Genomic DNA, 24,621 nt, shown 5'->3' on the forward strand with positions numbered 1-24,621 from the left:
TTTTCACTATGTGAAAATGACATTTTTCAGGAAGTAGAACATGCCTGGATTTTTGGACTTTTTCCTAGAAAAAGTGAAAAGTGTACTTGTGACAAAAAGCCACTCCGTTGTCAAACTGCCCTTCCAAAAACATAAGTGCACTACAAGTTTTAGGTAGAATAACAAAAAATGTTTTGAATGCAGAGAATTTCTCTGCTTTTGAGGGAAACAACTGCTTGGGATGGAATGTCCTATAAGAGCCTCATACAGAAAGTGATGGTTTCACACTGAAATAGTCAGAAGCAGCTGATAGTAAACTTCCTGTAGGAGGTGTCCAGGCAATCTTCACAGTCTGCTCATGGTAAACACATGGGAGCTTGACACTGTTCTTGGAGGAGTTTCAGGGAGAGGACAGTGTTACTTGACACTCTCTACAGAACTGAAACGGTAAGGCTCATAATTCATTCTCTGTCTTGTCTGCTTTGGAATTTGATGAATATGGTTCATTCTGTTTGGCTGACAGGACTTGGGTTGTCAGACTCATATATTTCTGTTCTGTCTCCATTATTTCAATGACAAGCTTGAAAACAAGGAAAGCTAGGCCTTCTATGTAGAGTCCTAGAAATAGAAGTTTTTCCTTGGTTATATTGATTGTTTCATCACTGTCACCAGACAGAATCTCATTTAAATAGAAAAGGCTGCCAGAAAGAGATGTATAAATTGAAATGTAACTTGAAAATAGCTGATGGGTTCAGTTTCTTTCAGGCTACTCCCACAAATAGGACTACAGATGTTTTGCTTAAATTCTGTACTGAAATGAATTTTCTGTGTCCTCCTACTTGCATTCTCGAAGTTAGGCATCTAGTAAATGTGCTAGCATTAAAAAGAGTTATGAACACCCACATCTCACTTTTTGACATCAGGCTGCTTAATTAGGTAATTGATTAGGCACTGCTGTGTGAATTCTCAGTATATAGTTAAAAACTAAATACCTGCAAGTCCATTTAATTGGGAATGTGGTTAGAAAAATAACAAAAATAACTGTGAGCTTAGAAAAATAACTAAGAAGCTTGCAAATATCTAGGAAGACAAGTAAAGCTGAGGTGAAGCTGCTTATTCTAGAGACAGAATTGTGTTTGCTGATGCAATTAATTATCCTTCAGTCATCATTAATATTTATGAGAGGCAGAAGTTCAGTTTACATTCACAAGATTATATGCAACATATTATATGAGCAGGTTGTACATTCCAGTGGCTTGTTAGCACTGTGTGATTGTCAGAGTAATGACAAGAGCACTGAGTTTTGTGTCTCAGCCTCTTGCTTTTGCTGGAGTGTGTAAATAGAAATTCTGTAGAAAATGAAACTGAGGATAATTAATACATCCAGTACCCATGATTCACCTGTGGGTTGGAATGCAGTTAGGGTTGAAATATATTTCAAAAGCTTTACTTGAAACACCTTTTTAATAAAGGGTATGATTATCTAATTTGCATATCTGCCTCCCACAGAGTAAAGCATAGTTTAATATGCAAATATTGCTACAGAAAACTAGTGTACACAATAAATGTAGTTTAAAATGACAGGAAGAATAAGGAATTCACCAATTTTCTAAATAATCCAGTAATTACTTCAGTAATGGGTATGCCTTAAAAATTCCAGATGACCGTTACATTTATTTTAACTTGTCTAATTTTGCTCATTGGGCTATTACAAGCCATGATGAAGGAACAATAGAAAAAGGTAATAATAATTTATTACTTTTCTCCTAGAGGTACTGAATGTCCTTTTGAAATGTAATATACAATTTCTATTTATTTTAAAATATGCAAGTAGTTCATTTTTAAAAAATGAACTACTTGCATATTAGGCTGTAATTATGACTGAGTAGATTTTCTAAAAAGAAAAACTGACAAGAGGGCAAATCTAAACATAAACTGGCAGCCAAATCAGTAATGCTTTAATTAATACTGAGATAAACTGGAGTTACTACTATTTACCTTTTAAGTTAGTGAGTATATTTTGGATTCAAACCCATTAAAGTATGATTGATTTTGCAAATGTGTCAGAAATAAACTGAAAATAAATTATACTGAATACTGCCATTGCTTATCAGAATTTTCCACTGATGATATGAAGTGATACAGGTTCCCTGGCTTGTCCAAGGCCATTATATACTCTGTCACAGAACAAACCAACTCCCGATTTGTAATATGAATTAATTTTCTATGTCAGTTACTGCAGCAAATATAAATATGATGAAAATTCGTAGAAAAGAAAGTTGAAGATTGCCAATATGGTTATTTATATCTGATGAGGCCTCTGCTTTTGAGCTGATCAGTTTATGGGGTTATAGTTTGTATTCTGTTATCAAAATAGAGATGTATTATTACCATTTAACTGTTAGTTAAACCTGGTAGTTTTGGCATTTATTAAAAGTGCATTGGTGGGTTGTTAGACATGTAGCAAAATATTTTCTTTAAAATTATTTATTATTAATAGTGTGTTCATAGTCTAGCAAAGCAGTCACTGAAATATCTGCCAACACATTTCACCTGTCCTCAAAAAAGCCTGATGTTGAAAACAAATTGCTACAGGTTTTCCTTGCAGCCACTAGAATATGCAGTTGCTCTCCAGACTGGGTACTAAAATGTACTATGTACTGTGCATGAAGATGTTGTTCAATAGAGAATGTTAGACTGCCATAGAATACCTTTATTTTTCATATGCCATCCTCTGTCTGTGTGTGAGATAATTTGACAGACAATAAGATAGATAATCAGAGGTCTGGCAAATACTCTGATTTTCTTTCCTCATTTTTATTTTATGCTTTGAAGAGATGGAAAAGCCAGTGTGAGTAATTTGTTATATTTAAATGAGAATTTTAAAATTAGTTAGAATTATTGTCTTTGGAGGGGGCTATTCAAGAGAGGAAACTTCAGTCTGAGGCCCAAAGTCTCATCCTTTAAATCCATAGTGTTAAAAGCATCAGCATTGAAATAAAGTGTATAGGGATGAGCCGAACTGTAACTGAGCTAAATACATTGGCAGGTCTGCATCTGTCCCCTGTTTTTCCATGCTTTGATAGTTGTACGTCCTGGGATTGATGCAGTCATGCCTGTTGGATCTTCAGTAGACCAGAGCTGGCTGAGGAACTGCCAGAGAGGAAGGTCTAATTCACATGCTCCCTGCAAGCATCAGTAGGTGCATCTTTCCTCAGCTCTTAAGGGAAAAACATTTCTCTCTGAGGGCCACCAAGTACCCAGGCATTCATGCAACGAAGATGAGGTGAGATAGTATGCTCTCCCTTTTGCCTCATGAAAAAAAAACTGCCTCTAACATTTTGCTAGACTGTAAGAACACAATACTTCTTTCACTTAATTAAAGCAAAATGATCCCATACATTTCTCCTTTTTCACTGCCTAGCAGCAAAAAGTGTGCCTTACCTGCAATGAGAGTAGCTGAACAGTGTTCATTGGGACTTCCTACCTCAGTTTTAATGGGTAGGAGAGGAAGTGCTCATGGCTGTCTTGAGCATAAAGGAGAATGAAATGGATGAAGGAAAAGTGTCCTAGTTATGTTGGTTTGACCAGTGTTTGGGACGATGCAGGATTTTTGATATTGGAGAGTATATAACCTTTGGGGTAGATTCAATAGTAAAACATTTGATATGTCCAGAATTGTATGTGTGAGACATGTTCTGCCAGCAAAAATGCTACTTTAAATAACAGTAATAACAGTGGGAATATTGTTAAGGAGACTTTGTTTGCTTATTTAGGCAGAAAAGGTAGCCTTGGCTTATTTCTGAGCACCGTGTATGGAGCATTTTTTCTCTTTTGTTCGTACTCTTGTTTGTCAGTTTAACTAGGCAGACTGGAGAGTGAGCACTACTGTTAGGCTGTGAGGCTTTCTAGACTGGAAAACTGTCCTTATGTTAACTGAGTAGAAGCAGCACCTTGCAGCCTGAGATCTTTGTGTGCTCTTTCCTGCTTTGTAACGTAAGGGCTCGTGGTGGTACTTATATTACAAAGGTGTTTTGAAGACCATCTAATTGGTCGTTTGTTGGCCTAGTCTTAGCATTAAAAGGACGGTTGTAGTGTCTGACTAGCTACAAAAGAAAAATGGTAACAAGAACACTGACAAATAATTAGAGACCTGATTCTGAAGGAGTTGGCTGAAAAATATTCCATGCCAAAGTATCATTGCATAAGTCAGTCAAAACCCATGTAACAGAAGATGCAATTAAAGTCTTTTTCATCTGGCTGAAACTTAAAGTACAATTTTACATTAATTTCATTGAAATATAGGTATTGGAAAATAATGAAAGATCTATTATGTATTAAACAGACCTGAATTGCTGTATTTTGTAGGGATGAACAGCAATATAATAAGCTGGTAAGAATGTGAGGTATTCTGAGTAAACTAACTTTTGGGGGGGAAAAAACGATTTTGCAACTACCTTTTACAATTTGGCCTTGGAAGTTGCCTCTTCACTTTGTACACAGTTTGAGTAAGTGTGCTGTTTTACAGCTTTAGCAGCAAAAGCATTCATGCTGTAAAAAACTGGATTCCAACAGTCAATAAAAGTATTCCTAAACTAAATGAAAATGAAAAGAAAATAGAGAAGGAATACGAAAGAATTTCTGAGGCAAGTAAAGGTGTGTAGGAGTTGCATGTTCTTTTAACAGAAGAAAAGATCCCCACATAAAGTCTAATTTTACATTGCTACTTTGTAACTTAGACATTGCTATTACAAACCTCTTTCAATTTTATATGAATATTTATGATAGTCTGGAAAATTAATTTTTCAATAGTTCAATGATATTTATTTCAAGCATGACAAGTTAAATAATGATTTTTATAGGACTCTTTAGTTTTATCCCAGTTAGAGCAGCCTGTGGTGAAGTGTAGTGCCCTGCAAGGCTTTGAAGCTGCTGGCTTGGCCTTGATACTTGATGTCCACTATTTCTGCTAGGAAAATTCATCTTGACCTTTATGATAATGATGAGCTCTGGCTAACTACCAGTAGCCTAAAGACTGAATTTGGTTTTCCTCACAATCTGAGCATAATGTCTGGGACACATGTTCCATGTGCTAATGTCCAAGCAGACCCGTCATTGCTTTGCTTAAGAGCCTTTCCACTCCCATTTTTTTTTCTCTGATTGCCTTTGTACAACTTGTATTGCTGCTTCTATTCCTTCCAAGGAGCACATGCAAGAAGAGTCTGCCTCTGTTCCTTCTAATCACTATTAGATTTTTAAAGAGAATTACAAGATCCCTCTCCTCCTCTCTGCAGACACAGAGGGAGAGTGCACTAGCCCTGACATTCACGGTGATTCTCTGCTGAACTTGATGAAATTCGTTGGTTTCTTCTTTTATTGAGAGTTTCTTTCTTTTTTTAGAGGGGACCTGATACCCCAGGTATCAGCTTGCACATGCTGAGCAGAGCATTGCTCCCCTTTACTGGCTAAAACTTAACTGTTGCAGCCCAGTATGTGGCTGGATTTCATAGCCTCACAGATGTATTAGATCTTTCAGATCCATGGATGGTGAGGCAAAATACAGCCACTGGAAAGTGCTACTCAGCAAATGTGTTACTAATGTGATCTCACGGTTTTCTTTTACCTAGAATGTTCCACCTGATTTGTCCATCTGCACCTTTGTGCTGGAGCAGTCTCTGTCAGTACGGGCCCTCCAGGAAATGCTGGCCAACACAGAAGAAAATGCAGAAGGGGTAAGTTATTAAATATTCACCTTTCTTCATCTCGCAAAATATATGTATAGCCCATGGCTACAGAATCATCGGGGTCGGAAGAGACCTTTAGGATCATCCAGTCTGACCACCAACCCATCCCTATCACTGTAACCCACTAAACCACATCACCCAGCAGATCCAGGTGCCTTTTAAACACCCCCAGGGACGGTGATGTTGTCTGCAAAAATTGGATTTATTACCCAGTGATAAGCCAATAATTACGCATTTGAAAGACTGTTTATTTCAGAATTCCACAGGCCCAGTGCTAGATGGCATTCCACAGATCAAGCACACCAGCTATCAAAACTTTTTGCTATTTATACATTTTAGCAAACAAAGGAATTAGCATTCCTTGGCTACATGTTACATAGCTCTCTTACTAATTCTTATTATCTTCTATTGGTTAATTATTCTCTTAGTTTTCATGCCAATTAGTCCACATTCTCAGTCTTTCTCTTCTTGTGGGTCCATTGGTTTCTTGGGTTGGTGGTCCACGAGCCAGTACCACAGGTTTCATGGCTGTCACATGCTTATAGCATGATTGTGCTGAATTTTCTTCCTTTGCTACAGGAATGGTCTGGTTTTTTTTGAAATCATAACCACTTGCAGTGTCCACTGAAGGTTGCTAGAGTTGTAAATTTGCAATTTCAATGTGCTATGGGTCAGTATAGAGTTAGAAGGGTGTTTTAATTTGAGACTCTCATAATGTGTCATATAAAGCTTGATCACTTCTGAACAAATAAGCTTTCTGAGCATTCCTGACTATATTGAGAGAGACTGTCAAAAGGTCTTAAAATTACTTGGATGTTTGATGGTTGTGTTTGGAAATAATGAAACTTTTAGCTGATGTGCCCTCAGCTAAAATATACTGTGACAGACCTTTAAGCTGAAGATAAAATATTATTGAGCCTTGGTGGACAAGAAGTAGCAGTCTGGAAGATTAAGGATATAGGAATTACTTAAATCCTATAAGAATTATTATTCCTAATAGGAATTAATTAATTTTTTGACTAGCAAATAGTTATTTACAAATAAATCATAGTACTGTAATTAATTACTGTTCCCTGCAGTGCAATTAATTTGATTTGTTATGCTGTAATTGAATGCTCCATATGCACCTTATAGTGTTCATTTGAATGCTGTGCTCTAGCTCACATCCTGTAAATTTTTGAAGAAGAGTGACTGTAGGCATAAGAGTTCTATAGGCAAAAGAGAAATAGGTGTTAACCATAAGTCCATCACTCAGGAAAGCTGGCAGGAGATAAATATGCCCCTGGTATTTATGGGGATGCCTCAAGAAACCAAACCAATGTAGCGTAGTCAGTCCTATGAAATACCAGGCACTTAGACTGAAAATGGTATTTGGGAAATGAAGTCTGGAAGCAGTCCCATGGATGATCCAGAGTATGTTCTGCAGTAAGAATTTGTCCAAGAGAATGAAAAGCATATCTGAGAGAAGAGGTGGTACCAGAGTAAGCAGATATGGACTTCTAAACCCCTCTTCCCTTACTTTGTGAATACTGAAACCAAGAGCAAGCAAATTCACAGGGGAAAAAATAAAATCAAAATAACAGACCCACAGAGGCATAATGTCAAAAACCACAGCCCAAACCCCAGGATGTACAGTGATAATTGTGTATGGCCACATGTGTAAAGAGCAACAGTTTTCTTTCTGTTTATTCCCAACAGATGTAAGCAGGGGCATGAACTGAAGGAAGTATGGGGGAATGTGTGATCACGTAATGCTATAGGGCAGAATGCAGTGAATGAAAAAGCATTCAATTTTCAAATATGAAGTACTGAAACTTTTCTTTAAATCATAACATCAACTTGCAGATTTTCTCTTGCACTATCTTTAGCAGAGTCCTAGGGCCATGTGTTAAGAGAATATTTCTTTTAATACGAAGATCACACCCAGAGAACATTGGAGAATGAACAAACCTCTCTGCAGAATGATTAGGTAATGTGAGCTCGGGTATTCTGCTGGGAACAGGGCAGACTTAAGAGCACGTTGTAGGCATCTTAGGTGGAATGTTTGCACTAGTTCTGGACTATTTTTTGCACTTGATGTGAGTAGAAAAAGATTTTTGTAGGACACACTGACTGATGAGACATACCATGTTTGGTGGTAATCTGGTATTTTCTGGAAAAAATTACTGATGTTTTCTGTGCATAACCATGAAGGTCAGAATTCTGGACACTTATACCCATGCCTAAATAACACTGATGACAGCTGCCCTGGTCTACAGTGCTCTGTACTCAAAGGTCTTCTGAGATGTTTACAGGAAAGATAAAGCAAAGTTCAGTGTGGTCATTATGTGGCTCTTGGCTGTTTACAGAGTAGTTTACTGTGCTCTCAGCACCAACACTAGCAGAAGATACAGAGCTACAGCTATACCAACAGAGACAGATGGTGTTCAGTAAATCATAAATATATTTCTACAGCAAATTTGGATGGCTTCTGTGGAAATGCATTAGGAATCTGCTTGTGTCTCTTGCATATTGATATATTGATATTAGAAGAGAACCATCTTGAAAATAGTAGTTTGTAGATGAGCACAAGGTCCTATTGTCAACGTCAATATTTTTTTATTAAGTCTCTGAAAGTCAGGAGTGATGATGATGATATTAAAATGACTGAATATGTACTTGCTGATAAATTAATAGTACTGGCATTTGGTATCTTTATGTATTTTCTATTTTTCTATGAAAAATACACAGATTTTGCCTTTGCATTTATATTTGTATCTCATAGGGCAGGTACTTACATAGGCAGCTTCATATTTGTTTGAAGTAACTGTCAAAAGAATTTTTAAGATACAAGGTTATTTGTCTTACCTGAAGCACTATTACCTTCCTGGAGAAGCATCCATTCTTTTTATTAAAATAACAGTGCTTCATTTCATTTAGTAGAAAAAAGTACAGAAATTTTTTGAGAAATTGTTGCTATAAACTGGTTTCATGACCTCAGTTTTCTAGTGGAAAGAATCCTGCAAAAGGAGGTTTTTTCAGTCCTCAGTTACTTTTCATTACATTAGAAATCATTAAGATGCTGTGCTTGTAAGAGGTCTCCTTGTGCTGGTTTGCCTTTTGTGTTGTGTAATCTTCTCTTGAATGCTATGTTTATATAATAGGTATTCTTGTTAAATAACAGGTAAGTTAGCAGCAATGTAATGGCTGAGTAATATGAACAAAATCTCATGCTGACTTGAGTCAGAACAATAAGCAGATATCTTGTGCCTAAGACAGAATAACTGTGTGCACTTACTGGATTTACTGCTACTTCTCAGTTAGTATGTGTTAAATGTGCAAGATCAGCTCTGCAATAAATACCTATGTTTTTAGTGCAAGAATACCAAAATGAGAATTTCCATACTTTGTAAGATCAGTAATCCATCTATCTGTGTATACCTACTTGACTCTCCTGAACCAGATAAATGCTAGTATCAAAGGCAACAGTGGAAAATTACTGAAATTTCCTAAGGAAGAATGTGTGTAGTGCTCTGTTTCTTCTAGACACTGAGTAGTTATTTTGTGCTCTGAGGTTTCATCATTTCCCTGTAAAATAGTATGGTTAGCTCTGACAATTTATTAAAACACTGACATTCATAGCTTGCTTGAATGGTTTTGGTTTAAAAAATAAAACTACAACCTAATTTATTTCCTTAGGTAGCATTATTTTCACTTTTTGTTTTAAACAGGTAATATTTTTTATTTTGCTGGGTTGTGGAGTGCTATATGCATGTACCACTTTCATCAGCGGGAAAGAAACAAAAGCCAATTGTCTGCGCTATGGTGTGTTATGCAAGCAGAATTACAGGTGCACTGTCCTACACAAGGGTGACCTCCAGCCTAGGTGTTATTTTATAATAATTTGGCTAATTTTCTTAGTGTAACATTTTATTATTAGAAAAGCAGATGTAAGTTGATAATGGAAGTCTAAAGCATTTAAGACCACAGAAAGCATTCAGGTCATCTCTTCTTAGCCTGGTTGTTCTTTCCAGTGAACCTTCTCTGGACCCAAGTGCCTTGTATTTCACTAGTTGGGATGATCCTGAAAAGGTGAATCCATAGCTTCTGGAGTAATTTAGGAATGGTCATTGCAACCTGTTGGAACTGTGTTTTGTTTCTGATTTTCTTTCCTCTGATTATCTTTTTGGGTACTTTGATGTTTTTTTCTTTTTTATAAGTATTTTATTTTTTTAAAATCACATCTTCCTTTCCTAGTTCAAGATCTCTATCATCTAATACTTTCTTCTTAAAGTGAAAGTGATTAAATGCCATAATCAAATCAGTTCCTGGAATTTTTCCCTAATTTTCTTAAGAAATGAAGCCTGGCCATCTATCCATTAGTGCTCTTGAATTCAGCAACTTCTGCAATTTCTGGACAATATGAACAATATTAGAAACAGGATTAGATAGTTCTTCATGATATGATGGATATTGGGTATGGGAAAGGGATCTAACTTTATATATCCTATAAGAGAAAAGGAAGGCAAAGTTTTCTCTTTTACATTACCATCAACTGCTCTTGTGCTATTGCACCTTCTGCACAGGTTTTTTTCACTGAGAAAAGATGTCACAAGGCCATGGGAAGGAAGTTGCCAGGTTTCAGATGCAAGGGAGGGATTTATAATTTTCTGGTTTCTTTCAGTTTTGAGATTTAAATTACTTTTTCATGAACATTAAGCAACAGACCTGTACATTGTATGCTATTACCTGTCTCACATTTTATGACAAGGAAAATTATTTCCCTTTGTGCTGTTGTATACCCAGTAGAAAAAGGAATCCTGAAGAAAAGGTATCCAGACACATTTGACATGGAAAAATGCCAGGTATTTTCTTAGCCTCAGTTGGTTCAAAAGTGATACAAATTTTGTCTGAAAGGTTTTTCTTTTTAAATAATCCTCAAGCAAACATGCTGCATGAAAAATAGGTATTAAGATATAAATTTGCCAACATAGTGTGCAAATTAAAATTAAGTGTAAAGTAACCTTCATAAAGCCCATTGTTACTATTATCTGAAATATATTCAGAGGGTTTTTCATATGATTCAATATGAATTATTTTTTTCTAATGGGATAATCTGAGTATTCCAAACAGAGTTACTTTCAGTATTTATATAAAAAGGGGCAAGTTTGAACTTTCATTCTATTCTAATGCTTTTGTTACTTCAGAGTAATAGAAACCAGTTTTGTAAACAGTGAGTAGGTACAGGAAATTAAATTAGTTTGGCATTTAAAGGACATTTTTCTGTAAGTGGACAAGCAAAAAAATCATCTATCATCTGTGTTGTCTGGAAAAAAAATCATGTTATTATGTTGAATTACACTTGGTTTGCCTGCGTTTTCTGAAATATATCCAACAGTCTCATTATATAAATAATATACTATTTTTTTCCACCTTGTTATGTCTTTTATAGTCCTTCATGATAATTGTAATAAATGAGACCACTGAAATTTGAAGATTCTGGATTATATTTTACATGCCATACCTGATGAATAGACTATAAACATATGCATATATTTATATATGACACATATATATACAGTATATACAGGTGTACGTGACTTGCTTTCACATGCCAGTATGTTGTACATCTGTATGTGGATGGGAGACCTGGTATCCCAAACAGAGAATTGTTCCTAACTGCACTATCCCATTGGAGTGACTGAGAACTCTGTTAATAGATTCTTTTACAGAGCTTTAATTAGTTTTTGTTAGCAATGATAAAACATTCTCTTCACTCTGGTCTACCAGAATACTGGTGAGTGCCAAACCATTCCAATTCTACTGTTGTACCATATACCCCCAGGAAAATCTCATATCATTGGGAGGGTGTAGAGTAAGAAACATCTATTTTGGTGACAGCTTCTGGAGCTGCTGTTTGTTGATTTGTGCTTTGTTCTGCCAACACGAGGTATATGCTTGGGCTTTTTTTTGTTCAGGTATATGTTGGAGCATGAGACTCCTGTAGGGTTTTTTTTAGTTTTTGTTTTTTTTTCCCAGTTTTATTAGCAAAGTGTTTGGAACATTCAATTCCTTTGCTAATGGCTAGGCTTCATGCTACATGAGCTGCTCGCTAGTAAAATCATCTGCACTTGGAGCGTAATGTGTTTCCTTTGGAATTGTGTTTTAACGACTCCAGCAGGACAGATGCACCAAACTCACTTATCCTCAATGGAACCAAATGGATTTCTCTCAGCTGGTTTTGTGGCCTTTCACTTCAAGTGTAAGCTTTTTGATTGCTAACTAGAAAAGAGTGTAGTAGTGAAAAAAGTAAGGATTTTTTGCATGTCACCTGTAGCAAGAAGGTGAATGTATAAGTAGCTACAATTTCTGTTTTGAATGACACAAAAAACTAGGAACTAGAATACATCAGGAGAGCTTAGGACTCTCTAGAATTTGCATTGAAATGATTTTAAGTGCTTATTCAGAAAATCACATGTATTTGGTTTTTTTTACTTCTGAGAAAACTTGAAGGGTTTTTTTTGTGGGTGTTTTTTTTTTTTTTGCTATTTGTCTTTCTAGACTTCATCATACAGGGGAAAAATTGGCTCTCAGTTGCCTTAGCATGCTTGAAATTTATTTACTTTTAGGCAAAATGAAATGTAGGGTTAATACCTTTTTAGTTTCCTGCAAATTGATCTTAGTTGCTATATTGTCTACTGAACACTTCAGTGTGCGTTTACTGCATTTTCTCCAATATTTATTTGCCCATCAACTGTGCTATTCTAATACTGCATGCCATGAAGATTTGCTGTGCTTGGCAGCTCTATCCTGTCCTCCTGGTTGGTAATGAAGATGTGAAACTCTCTCCATGCCAATATCAACTCTTGAGGGCTGGTCTTCCAGAGAGCTGCTGGTTCAGAGCTGGAAGCAGACTTCTTTGTGTTTGATACTTTTGAGTGTTCTCCCAACCCATCTGAAGAAGAACATTGGTCGTGGAAGGAAAAATCTGATTGTGGAATGAGTACTCAGTGGAGTACTCAGGCACTGTTGCAGTTGAACTTGGGGAGAACTGTAGCAAATTCAATTCTGCCACTGAAGCAGAATGGAAAAGTGAGGATTGAAACAAGAATTGGTTCAGATTCCATGTGGTCCTAGGGAACAAACTGAAAATAGTTAGACTAGAAGTTGCTGACTGAATATAAGCAATGTAGAAGTCACTGGAACTGGCACTTTTATATATTGAGCTGCCATGAGGACAGCTGAGAAATACTGGCAGAGAGATTAGAATGAGGAACTCAAGGTGTAGTGTGTGGGTTTTTACCTTGGATGAAAAAAGAAGGGGATTAGTTGTTTTTATGCCTTTTACCTGTCAATTCTATAGGTATTATCCCTGTGCCATCTATAAGCTACAGTTTGTTAAAATAAAGTATAGCAACATACTGATGCTTTTCTGTAGAGATTCCCAGTTAGTTCCTGAAAGAGCTTGGAGTTTTTTGATGAAATTTAAGCACAGAAAAATTGAAAATGATACAGTTAAATTTATCTTCAGAATCAAATCCCCTTTTTTTTTCATCAGCAGTTGGAATTGATGTACTAAAGGCTATTTATGTAAAATTATGAAAAGATAAACCCCAAATCTTCACATTCAGATGCTGTTCTAGAATGTTGAAGTCTCAGTTTTGCTGCTCAGTTCTATGGAAAGTTGAGATAGTCTCCTAAACCACTAATTTTGTTAATTCTACCAGATGTCTCAACATAGCTAGTAACATACTGAATTTTTAAACCAGGCCAGTGTAGATAAGCAGTTGGAATCAATAACCTAAGTGGTGATTATTACTTGCATTTTTTTCTGATTTTATTTGTCTTCATACCTCAGGACTGATTTATGCATGCGTTGAGGACCATAGCTGATGAAAGCGACACATAAAATAATGCTAGAAATTGCGTCCTGGGTGTCTCAGACTAACCTCCCTGCTTTGTGTATCACATTGATTTTAGTAGATTCTTTAAATCTATTGATATGTCACAATATTGTGAAAATATTGTATTGTGAAAATTGAATTAATATTTGTGAGGTTAAGTTTGCAGTAGTCAATATCATAAAATGGATAGGATTTAATTGTTTTGTCTTTAGAAGAGTTTTAAAATCAATATTTAGTACAATGAAACTAAATAGTAAGTGACCACACTCTCATCTACGTTTTGCATGAGGCAAATGCATGTTGAAAAGGTTATGGACATGTGAAAGGCTGCATCATAAAACAGTGACATTTTTCTGTTTGCCTTAAATTTGTTAACTTTTTTTTTTAAAGTTAGGATAATTTTTTGAAAACACAAAAACCTTATACTTTAGCTTAGTCAAAAGTGTTTTGAGATATTAAATTGTTCATGGTTATATATGATTCTTGTCTGCTACAATTCTACTACTACTATACAAAGTGCAGTTTTACATTAATCTCTCAGCTGAGGCAAGGCCTGGATAAAGTGATGCTCAAACATTGTATTCTCTGTTGCAGTGTGCACAGCTATAATATGAATTATTTGTAAAGCCCAAGACCTTAAATTAAATAAAATATAACTTTTACTTTTGTCCAGTTATATTCAGATTGGAAGTAATAATTATTCAATGTTTTTAAACAGACTGCTTATACTCAGTAAACACCTCATAATATAATAAACACCTCATAATATATATGAAAATTCTCCATATCTCCATTTGTCTTGTAATGGATTCTTATAGGGGTAGTTTCCTGAAATATTTGGCTAGGTTGGTTCAAAATTTAAAACAGGAAGGATCCTTTTTTCCAACTCAGTGACTTATAATAGCAAATTAAAAAATATTTTGGTGAGTGGTGTAAAATGTTATCAGTGTAGGAAATGCATAGCAGTGCTACAGAGGCTGGCAGTGTGGAAAACATTAATTCTGTCTGCAGTACTGTGTAGCAAGAAACTAGACTCCTGTCAGCCAGCTCTGTAGGATCTCAGCAGCTGGAGCTGGGAGATTACACATGGGATTCTGCCTCTTGAAATGTGCTCAGTGTGCTCAACTTCCAGGAGTTGCCAATACCTTCTGTGATAATTAAAGAAAACAACAAACCACCCTTATCCTCAAATTCAGTCAAGATTTTTGTAATGCAAGTTTGTTCCTAATTCTCCTTATCCTGCAGGGTTCAGCACCTTGGGGCGCTTTTGATTCTAGTGGTGCTCTGTATGCATCACAGACTCCCATATTGTTTAAATTTGGATGTGAATGGTCCTCCCCAGAGGGGTAACACTTGAACAACACCAACAAGGGTAGCATTAAAAGAAGAGATAGAACTGGTGTAGTGAGACTGAGCAGGACTGAACAGACTGGATTCATGTCTTGAACGGGAAATGGGAAGGAATTAAGCTTAGGGTGGGTTCATCTCTGTATTGCTTCTGTGGTGTGTCTGCATGTCAGAGCTGCTGATGAACATGCACAGTTTCTTGGTGCTATCAATGAACTGTTGCTGAGCAGATCTGGATAGGGATGTTCCACATGAGGATTCATCTGCATGTATGTAATTGCATCTCCTCAGGCAATAGGAATTTTGAATCCATGGTAGCTACATCACTGAGCAAATCTATGATATCTTAGCAAAAATAATAGGCTTAGTGAGTACAGGTGTTATTTCACCTCTCCCTGGAACAACCATTTGTCTGTGGTGAAATTATTTCTTTTGATGCCCACCTGTTCCTTAGTGACTGTGGTAGGGTTGATTTGCCAAGAAGGTTTCTGGTTTTGTAATGTTTTGTTGGACAGTCATCAAATGGTTTGTTTCAATTATTATAATGAGACAAGAGCCTTCCAAGCAGATGAATGTATCGGTCTTGTATCTAAATACTACCACAGTGTGAGAGCTATACTATTTCAGGTCTAAAGTTAAAATACCTAGGTTTTGTTTCTCTCTTATCATAGAGAATTACCATTTTTTAATTACTTATCAGGATGGTAAGAGTTCTTGAGTTGGGGGTGGAGGGAAGGAAAGTAAAAGAAATGAGGGGTTTAAGACCAGTGGTGTTAAGTAAACAGAGAGAGGCTGGGAATGGGGAACAGCTCTGTAGACAGAGGTGAGATTCTGTCTCTGGCCTCCAGGTGCCTTATTAGTAGCTGAGTCTGGGACCTAAGCACAGCAGAGAAACCTGAGTGAGCAGTGAACCTCTGCTCTTCACAAGGACACTGACTTACCTTTATGAGTGGTAGGATCATCCACCTATAGACCATGAGTTTGGCTCAGTGTGTGTCAGGATCACTCAGCTTTTCCTAAACCTGGATTTTAGTTTTTTAGTGTTTGAGTGGCCACTCTTGTGAGCAGAGCCTTGTTCCCTCAAGGTTCAGTCAGAGCTGCAGGCTCTGGGACAGGGAAGGGAGCTGCCCCTGCTCGCAGCATCTTGTCCATCCAACCTGCCGAGATACCTCTGGCCTCTGTGGTGGAGAGTGGGTCCCATGCCAGCAGGATCCATTTTGGAGGTTTTGCTGGATCTCAGCAGCAGTTAAGGCTCCTCCTGTGTTCCTGCAGGCAGTCTGGATTGACTTCTTCCTCTTCAAGAGCATGCCTGATAAATATACATGTATACACGCACACATACATTTAGGTTTAAAAAGAGGGAATGTGCTCTCTATGATGCTTCCTGACCTCTTTGTATGCACCTGTCCTTCATTTTTCAAGTGAAAATTGAAACCTGTGTTTTAGAGTACATGGTAAGTGAGAAGGGGGGGGGGTATTATCCCCACATGGTTAGGTGTTTGATCTTGATCCATAAATAGTTTTTTGACAGACATGATAGTTGCTGAGCTCTGAAGGTTGTCCTGCCTTTCCCCTGCAGTCTCCTCTTTCTGCCTGGCTATAGTCTTTTTAGCATTTGCTAGTTCAACAGTCGAATGAACCCTTTAGTCTTTTAAATAATAGCCATTCACTGTGTGTATAAATAGATATGACATTGATTTCCTTTTTTATGTGATAGGGGTTAAAGCTTGAGCCTTATTTTTCTTTACAGAAATTATGTACTTGTAAGTAAGCAGAGCAAAGAAAAGAAACAAAGGGTAAAAAGAAAAGAGCAAAGCGTATTCAGGCTTCTGCTTGTAAACCTGTGTTTTAAATTGGCTGTTGTCATCTGCTTCAGTTTGGGGAGTCCTGTATTGTTGTATATGATCTTTGTAGTTAATGCTCGTTTCTGCAGATACTGCTGATAGAGTGGATTGTGCTTGTAATGATGGTGGTACACGCAGCTTCCACTCCTGAGGCAGCCTTTGATAGCTGACAGTCTGTTGACAAATATGCAGAACACTCACTTTTTTTGAAAGATGTTTCTATTTAAAAAAATATTGGGATGAGTCACAAGATAACAGTATGCAAATAGCAGAAGAAAAGTGACAAATTTGGAAATCCTGGTTTTTCTTACTGGTGATTATTTAATGTGGTAAATTGACATAGTCTAGTGTATATGTAGGTCATTTGGCAACAAACTATTTTCATTATCTAGGTATTAATGCATTTTGGTCTTCCTGTAAAATTCCATTTCCAGGTGGTGTTTGTTAGAATATAAATGATTTACTGGGTATAGCTTGGTTTCTTTAAAAGAACTTGTGCATCTGCCCAAATTTTAATAATGTCAGTAACTGATTAAATCCTTTGGCTGTTCCAAGAAATTTCAGGTGGGGGTTCTTATTCTCTCTCCTCAGCCATATGTCACTATTTATTAGGTACCTTACTTAGGGAAATACAAAACTTTTGTCCTAAAGAAACAACTTCTTGGTGGGTTTGGAGATCTTTGGAGGAACATATGAGACAGTCAGCATTTGCCTCTGCCCAGAAGACCACAGTTCTTTTTCTGTATGCTTTCTTGGTATTACTGCAAGCAATATGAGACTCCAGTGCTCCTTGTGACTCTGAGTATTCCAAGATGTTGCAAAGTATAAAATAAAACATTTTTAGGGAACTGAGAGCTTTGCGTGGAAAAACACAGACTTGCTGAATCTTGTGACTGCACAGCCTTTTTGTATCTCAGATGTCTGACCCTACTCAGTTTGCTGGGTCCTTTCTCAACTCATGTATGCTATGGCATGAGTTGAGAGAAGAAACAGCACATGCAATAAACTTTCTACTGAGATTTCTTCTGAAATTCCAAACTTTTCCAACTTTTCCCAGTGAAATTCTGATCAATTTCATAGATGACTTCAAGATTTTATTGTTTTGATGTAAAAAGAGTAAAGAAAAATAATCCCTTAACACAAGTAAAAGCTTAATCAACAGATTAATGAAATAGACTCATTTGTAGATCTTCATGGTTAAAATTTATCATTTTTGCTTGATATAGTTTATCAGTGAAGTAAAAAAATTATTTTGTTACATGCCAAAACATTTTTCTCTAATCTTATTACTCCTCTTTTTTCACCCTAGCATCTTATTCACAATGTCTTTTACCACAGGCCTCTCTTTGAAATCCTTTGTAGATAGGATAGGATAGTGTTTAGGGGCTTTCCATGTATCTTGACATGGAAATCTCTTGAGGATTCAAAGGCTACAAATACAGCTGTTGGTTTAAATATAGTCGAGTAGGAAGCATTTTCTAAATTCTTTCTTACATGCTTATTCTGCTTGCATTTAAAACAGTTAGGAAATTTTGGCTCATAACCATCTCCTTCTTATAGTCTTAACTGCATTCCAAAGGAAAATTTCCTTTCTTTTACTTCCTAATTCTGGGTGGATTTTTCATTTCCAGCAGTTTCTTTTTCTTCTGGCTTATTGGATCACTTCAAACTGGGAGCAAGACTGGAGTAATCAAGATGTCAGATTCAGAGAGCTAAAATGGGATTGTGAATGTGATTATTAAAGGGAGTGATGCAAACACATAACATTCACTCATGTTTAAGTGAAGACTTCAATCTGTGAGGAAGTGCTTAGCTAAAGGTTTCATTTGTTCTGCAGCTTGGTGTAACCAAATAAATAGACTACTATTGAGCTAATTATCTTTCTAATATAAACCTGACACTGATTTTTGCTCTGAATTTAAAGAACAACAGGTTCTCTACAGGTAAAAAAACCCCAGGTATCTGTTTCTTTCGCATCAATATAAATGTTTTCTTTTTAACATGAGAAAATAGACATCAAAAATATCTTTTAGTTAAAAGTCTCAGTAATACTGTGGTAAAGCATTGTAATTAAGGCTAGGAGTTTTTTCAGACTTGTGCACTCATAAATCTATGTCAGACCTTATTAGGAGAATGAAAGGATTTGGTTGCACATGTTGTGTGTGAATTCAAAGCTGAATTCAAAGCTGAAGTGTTTCTGTAATATGAAAAAAATTAATTTCACAACCTCTACTTCAATAGTTGACAACTTCATTTTTCAGGAAAATTCTGTCTGCAAAATATCCATCAGTAAGGCAGTGTTCTTACTAAATTGCATCATGAGCTTATTAACTCCCATCTAATCATCCAGTCATGGCTGATTAATCACTCCTCCTGGTGCCTTGTTTTAATGAAATCTGTTTTCTGTACCACTGACCAGCAAACTGCTGTCTAATTTCATGTGTAGGATAGTCTTTGCTGTGGATTAAAGTGAAGCCCTTATCCTCTGATCTGAAGGGCTGTGTGAGGGAATCATCACATGGAAGTGTCTTGCATATATAGTTATCCTTCTGTGTTTAAGGGATAGGGAAAATGTGTTTCCTCACAGAGCTGAAAAGCTTTCATGTGCTTCTAAGACAGAATGAAGCCATTTTGGGATAGGAATGGGACTGTAGCTGGTGGATTTTTGAATATTCAAATCACCTATCTCCAACTGTGGAACTCTGAATTCATTAATTACTTTTTATTAGTAAGCAGCAAGATAACATGGAGAGCTGGCAGCTTTGTCATTTTCTTAGCATGGGAGGAAGGCAAAAGTAAATTCATCTCTCATGCCAGCGGAAAGAGGTAACACTTCCCATTTCTTTTAGTAAGTGTTCTGTCTGTTAATGAATAAGCCAAGTTACCAAGGTACTTCCTTAAAAAAAAAGTATGAAGATTGGCAGTTAAATGCGCTCTTGAAAATTTAAGCTCTCTGATTCACACTACAGTAGCCTAGTTAATAACCTATTTGAAAGCTAACAGCAGCTGTGAATATGACAGGCTGAATATGTTTTTAGGTTTGCCAGAAGAACCCACACATGTCGGAAGGCAGAGTCAGAAATGAGCCAGAGGTTTCTTGATATAACAAGCCAGAGCTGTTTTAGTTTCCAATTACTGACCTGCAAGTTTTCTTAATCAAACTTTCAAGCAAAAAGGCCAAATTATAGCTTTGTATTTCTATACTTTGAGTTTTTTCATTAGCGTAAGGATTGTCTACAGGTACCAGTCATATCTCACTGAAATAACAAAATGTAATAATTTTCTTAAGAAATTCTTTGGATAAGTCTTTATCAGATGGTGGTGTGTCATAAAGAGGGACAGAGTTGCTGTATTCAGCAACGTTATCTTGTACTTACTGCAAGGTTTGCCATCCCAGACTTTTGAGTTTACATGACATAAGTGCTTCTTACTGCAAGGAAAGAAAGTGACAGAAGGAAGAGGAAGGAGACAAAGACGATCTCAGTGTTTAATGATGTGTGCATTTTTGTACCATGTAGATGGACATACAGATTTGATACCAGTAGAAAACTTTATGAAAAGATGAGCTAGAGTCCTATTCTACTTAAAATACTGACTACACATTTTAGTAATGCCATAGTGCAAATAGGAACGGGAAGTAAAACAATGGGAAAAAACAGAGGGATGGAGCTTTTACAGAGAAACACGTACTGTCACTTTCTAGTCAGTGCACCTTATTTAACATCAGAAGTTATTGTTAGCAAGCCATTTCAAATAAGGCACAAAAAGTATATAGCTTGGCTTTGATCAACTGCACATACTGGAGAAGATCAAGAATGGCAGGCGCAGTGTTTTTGCACTCTGCTTATTCTCAGGGTCAAGCAAGGACAGGAATAAAATCAGTATCTATTTCAAATCACAGAATTGTGACACACAAATACTTCTGGCCTGGCACATGGGCCCTTCTTTAGTGTGTGCAGCGTGTTTGGGATGAAATAAAACATTTTTATTGTCCTGGACAAGTTTTCTATTTTGGAGGTAGATAGCAGCAAACCTTTTTCTGGCCTTACCACGACCCTTGGAGTGCTAATGTGCTCAAAGTTTTTTTTTTCTAGAGTGATGGTCAGCAAAAAATGAGGCTGGGGGGAGAGAAGTTATTTTGTTTTTACCCAGTAACATTTTCTGATCTAGGTTACATGCAGAGAAGGAGTTAAACCAAAGAGACATGAAAGCACAGCTCTTGAAGTGTCTTGATGACAAAAGTCTACACTGGAAGACAAGCCTGGGATGGAAGAGAAGGCATATCATTAATTAGCTTGCTAAATATTAAATTCAGGAAGACAAGGTGTCGATTCAGCAAGTCAAGGAAGCTAATCAAGAATTGTAATAGAAATAAAGAATACATTTAAATTTGGAATCTAGTTCAAGTCTTAATCTCACCTTGGTTATCTTTATTAAAGTTTTAGAAAAAGATTTTGCTATTTGCAGTTTCCACAACAGAGAAATGAAAAAAAAAAATCAGCTTTTAAAATAAGAGTTTGGTTCAGATAAACGAGTTAAAGTGCAAAGGAAGATATAACATCTACTAGTGAATGTTATACATTTCTTCATTGAGATTTCAGTCACAATCCCATGTGTGGATCATGGCAATATATTATAATTATCATGGCAGTTCTCATAAATACTTGTAGAGAATGTGATTACCCAGAGTCAGCTGAGATTCTCCTATACACTGTGAAATAAAATTCCTTAGTATTTGTCTGTGCTGCTCAATATGATGAAAGAAAACAATACAGGAGCCAGAATTAGGAATAGGAGGTTGTTTTCATAGCTTAAAGTAGCTTACTTTGTAGCTTTTGCACTCATAATTAATGCCTCTGTATTAGTGCCTCTGTATTCAGCACATGTTCTATGATCTTGCTTTTTATCAAATTCAAAAAATGAAAAAAACTCCTCATAATGCCAGTGAGATCCCTCTTTTTTCCTCTTCAGTTAGTTCATGGCTCCTTATGGCAAGAGAAAGCAGGGGTAGCAGAATAATATTCCTGCTCTTTTAACTGGCTTTTATGTCTGGTTAGTGTAGTTCTGGGTATCTGCAGTGCTTGGGAAAAAACAGCTTTCCTGTTTGGATTAAATGCATTTAAAATGAAAGCTTAACTGAAAAGATTGGAGCTCTGATGTGCCCCTGAAGAGAAGTCAGCAAATGCAGATCACTCTGAGGTTTCTGGATTAGCCTAGCAGTAAATTATTAGGTTTTGGCTGTATGTTCTTCATTGAGAGTTCCTACTAGAACTATCTGAAATTTTAAAGGAAGTACTAAGACTGCAGTATAGTGCTCTCTTCTAGTTCAAGAAGGGAGATTATTTCATCATTCTAAGTGCCGTCTTTGATCTTTTGCTTGATTCTTAGAACAAAACTTGGAATCCTTGGGTTTATTTTTATAGCACTACTTGTGTATTTTAGATGCCCAGATATATTCCTGCCATACCATTTTATTATCCACTGCTCTGTAGTTTCAAGTGTCATAATTTTTACTTATTAACTTAGGTTGATGGCTATTTGCTAGCAGTAGGCAGTGAAATAATTCTTTTGAGTTCAAATTAGTAGCTTTCTCTGAAATAATTATTGTAGTATAAGTAGTTCACAGTTGCTGAATAAATTCCAGATATGATATATCCTTCAGTCTTTTGCTAACTCTGATGTCCTCATGGTAAGATAATAATCCCTGTACTCAGAATTATCATATGGCAATATACTCACTAAATTTTGGTATCCAGTGTGAAACAGGGTCGTGTTCTTTTTTTTTTTTTTTTCCTCAGAAAATCTTTGAGTATCCAGGTACATGAGGAAAGAATATTTCTAAGTAGAACACTGCCTTTGAGATATATATGTTTTAATATGGATCCTGCATCCTCTGCTGGAGGAAGTGTTTTAAATCCAGATACTCTTCGGGTAAAGAAAAAGAGAAAAAAATCAGTATATACATGCCTAAACATTTTATTTTTCCAAAAAATGTGACTTAATGGTCAGGAGAGAAAATGAGCTGGATGAAAAAAAGTTATTGAATTCCAGGGATCTGGATTTTTTTTCTGACTAGGCAAAGATGACTGTGCTTCATGAAAGAAATGACTGTACTGTTCTTTTGGACAGTGTCTAATGTAATATATGATTGAAATTAAGCAGATACTGTGAGATGCCACAGTGAGAGGGAACTTCAGAAGTGACTGCCAGGCCCTGCCTACCTTGTCCCCAGCCCTTCCTGAATTTTAAACCTTCCTAGACTAGTTGAAAGATCTACACCTCCTAACAGGTGAACAACTCAGCAAAACCTGAGTTATTTATGGTAATAACAGGTAATTTCAAGTCAAAGAACATTAAGAACTCCAAAAAAGAGAGGTAACAAAATATGGTCTGGTAGAAGAGAATGTTAGAAATTGTTTGCTTGTTTGTTCGCTCTCTGGTGTGTATGTGGATTTTCTGTTTGGGTTTTTTTCCCTTCTTTTTCTTTTTTGAGTTCTCCCTTTGGATTAATGTCTAATGCATATATAGCAACAGAAGCTTTGAATCTTAGTCTTTCCTGAATTTGGGTGGGTGCTGGGAAATCCATGGGAAAAAGGTTCCTGTGGCTTCTAGTCTTGGAAATAGACAAAAGATGGAGGTGTCAGTGTGAAACAGAACCTGTATTTAGATGTGCTGTGAAACATTACATTTATTTATTACTTAATATAATAAAATAAAATAAATATTATTTATTACATTTATTTTGTCTACATTAGGACAATTACTCTTGGATATGAGTAGTCTTATTTATTTTTAGCTTTACCCTAATCTGTGTTCCTAGAAATTTCCAGATGAGTAGATATAATATTCTAGCATGCTTATGCCTTTTTCCTCCCTCAAATGGGATACTAAATGTCCAGGTCACAAGTCTTCCAGAATAGGTTCCAAAAGCAGACAAAATTTTATCTCCATATGTTGCAAAGACAAATTTTAGAATTTGTGACCAAGTGGTCTGTAAGAAAGAAATGTCTTCTTTTGACTGGAGTCACTCAAAGGACTCTTCCACAGATGAGATGGGAGCACAGCAGGACCTAGGAGGGCTCTGACGAGGCTCACAGCAGAAGGCCTATAAAATACAGCTGTAATTAGAAATGGAGGATCTTACTGTGCTGTGCACTGTACCACACTTTCAGAATCAGATCTCTTTGGATAAATTCTTAGTCATTCCCATGTAGGTGTCAAACTGTACTTTTTGACAAGTGTACATGCACTGTTCAAGTGGCTGTCCTGAGAGACATTATATTTAAACATGAATATACCAACGCAGAATTAGTGTGTGCAGTGTATAAATAATTGGAAAATATTGCACATGACTCATTAAGTTATCTGGTGTCCATTAAAATAAAGTAAATGGACAATTCAGCAATTATAAGGCAATTAATTGTAAAACTGATAATGGCTGTTGAGCTTTGAGTGGGTTCTCTGATACCAGTTGAAACTTCCTTGTTCACTTAGACTTTGGGACAGCAATTTCTTGTCATAGCAAGGCAATAAAGCATGTGTCACCTCTTCCTAGCATTGTCACACAGGAAAATTGCTTGCAGTGCTGTTTTCAGAGCATGTACAATTTTAACAAAACAAAAGATGTATCAAAGGCAAGGTAATAAAAGAAATACTTGGTACATAAATCTAAATTGGCTATTCCTTACTCCTTTTTTTTAAGACAGTGTAGTTGAATTTAGATTTAAATCATTGCTTACTTTTATAACTTGCCAATGTCTTATCAAATAATTTCTTATGTTGTATCTGTTTTAATACATTTAGCTGTTTTTGAGGAGGCATTTC

The 24,621-nt window shown here is 36.4% G+C and overlaps 1 protein-coding gene across 1 annotated transcript in view; it reads left to right on the forward strand.

Annotated features, from left to right (window-relative positions):
- RYR2 (ryanodine receptor 2) overlaps nt 1–24,621 on the forward strand; it is a 386,078-nt gene that overhangs the window by 111,055 nt on the left and 250,402 nt on the right. The window contains exon 3 of the mRNA XM_053937433.1: nt 5,607–5,711. Within this exon, the coding sequence (XP_053793408.1) occupies nt 5,607–5,711 (105 nt within the window). The remainder of the gene's footprint in view (nt 1–5,606; nt 5,712–24,621) is intronic.

This window comes from Vidua chalybeata, chromosome 3, assembly GCF_026979565.1.
Source record: "Vidua chalybeata isolate OUT-0048 chromosome 3, bVidCha1 merged haplotype, whole genome shotgun sequence".
Lineage (NCBI taxonomy): Eukaryota > Metazoa > Chordata > Aves > Passeriformes > Viduidae > Vidua > Vidua chalybeata.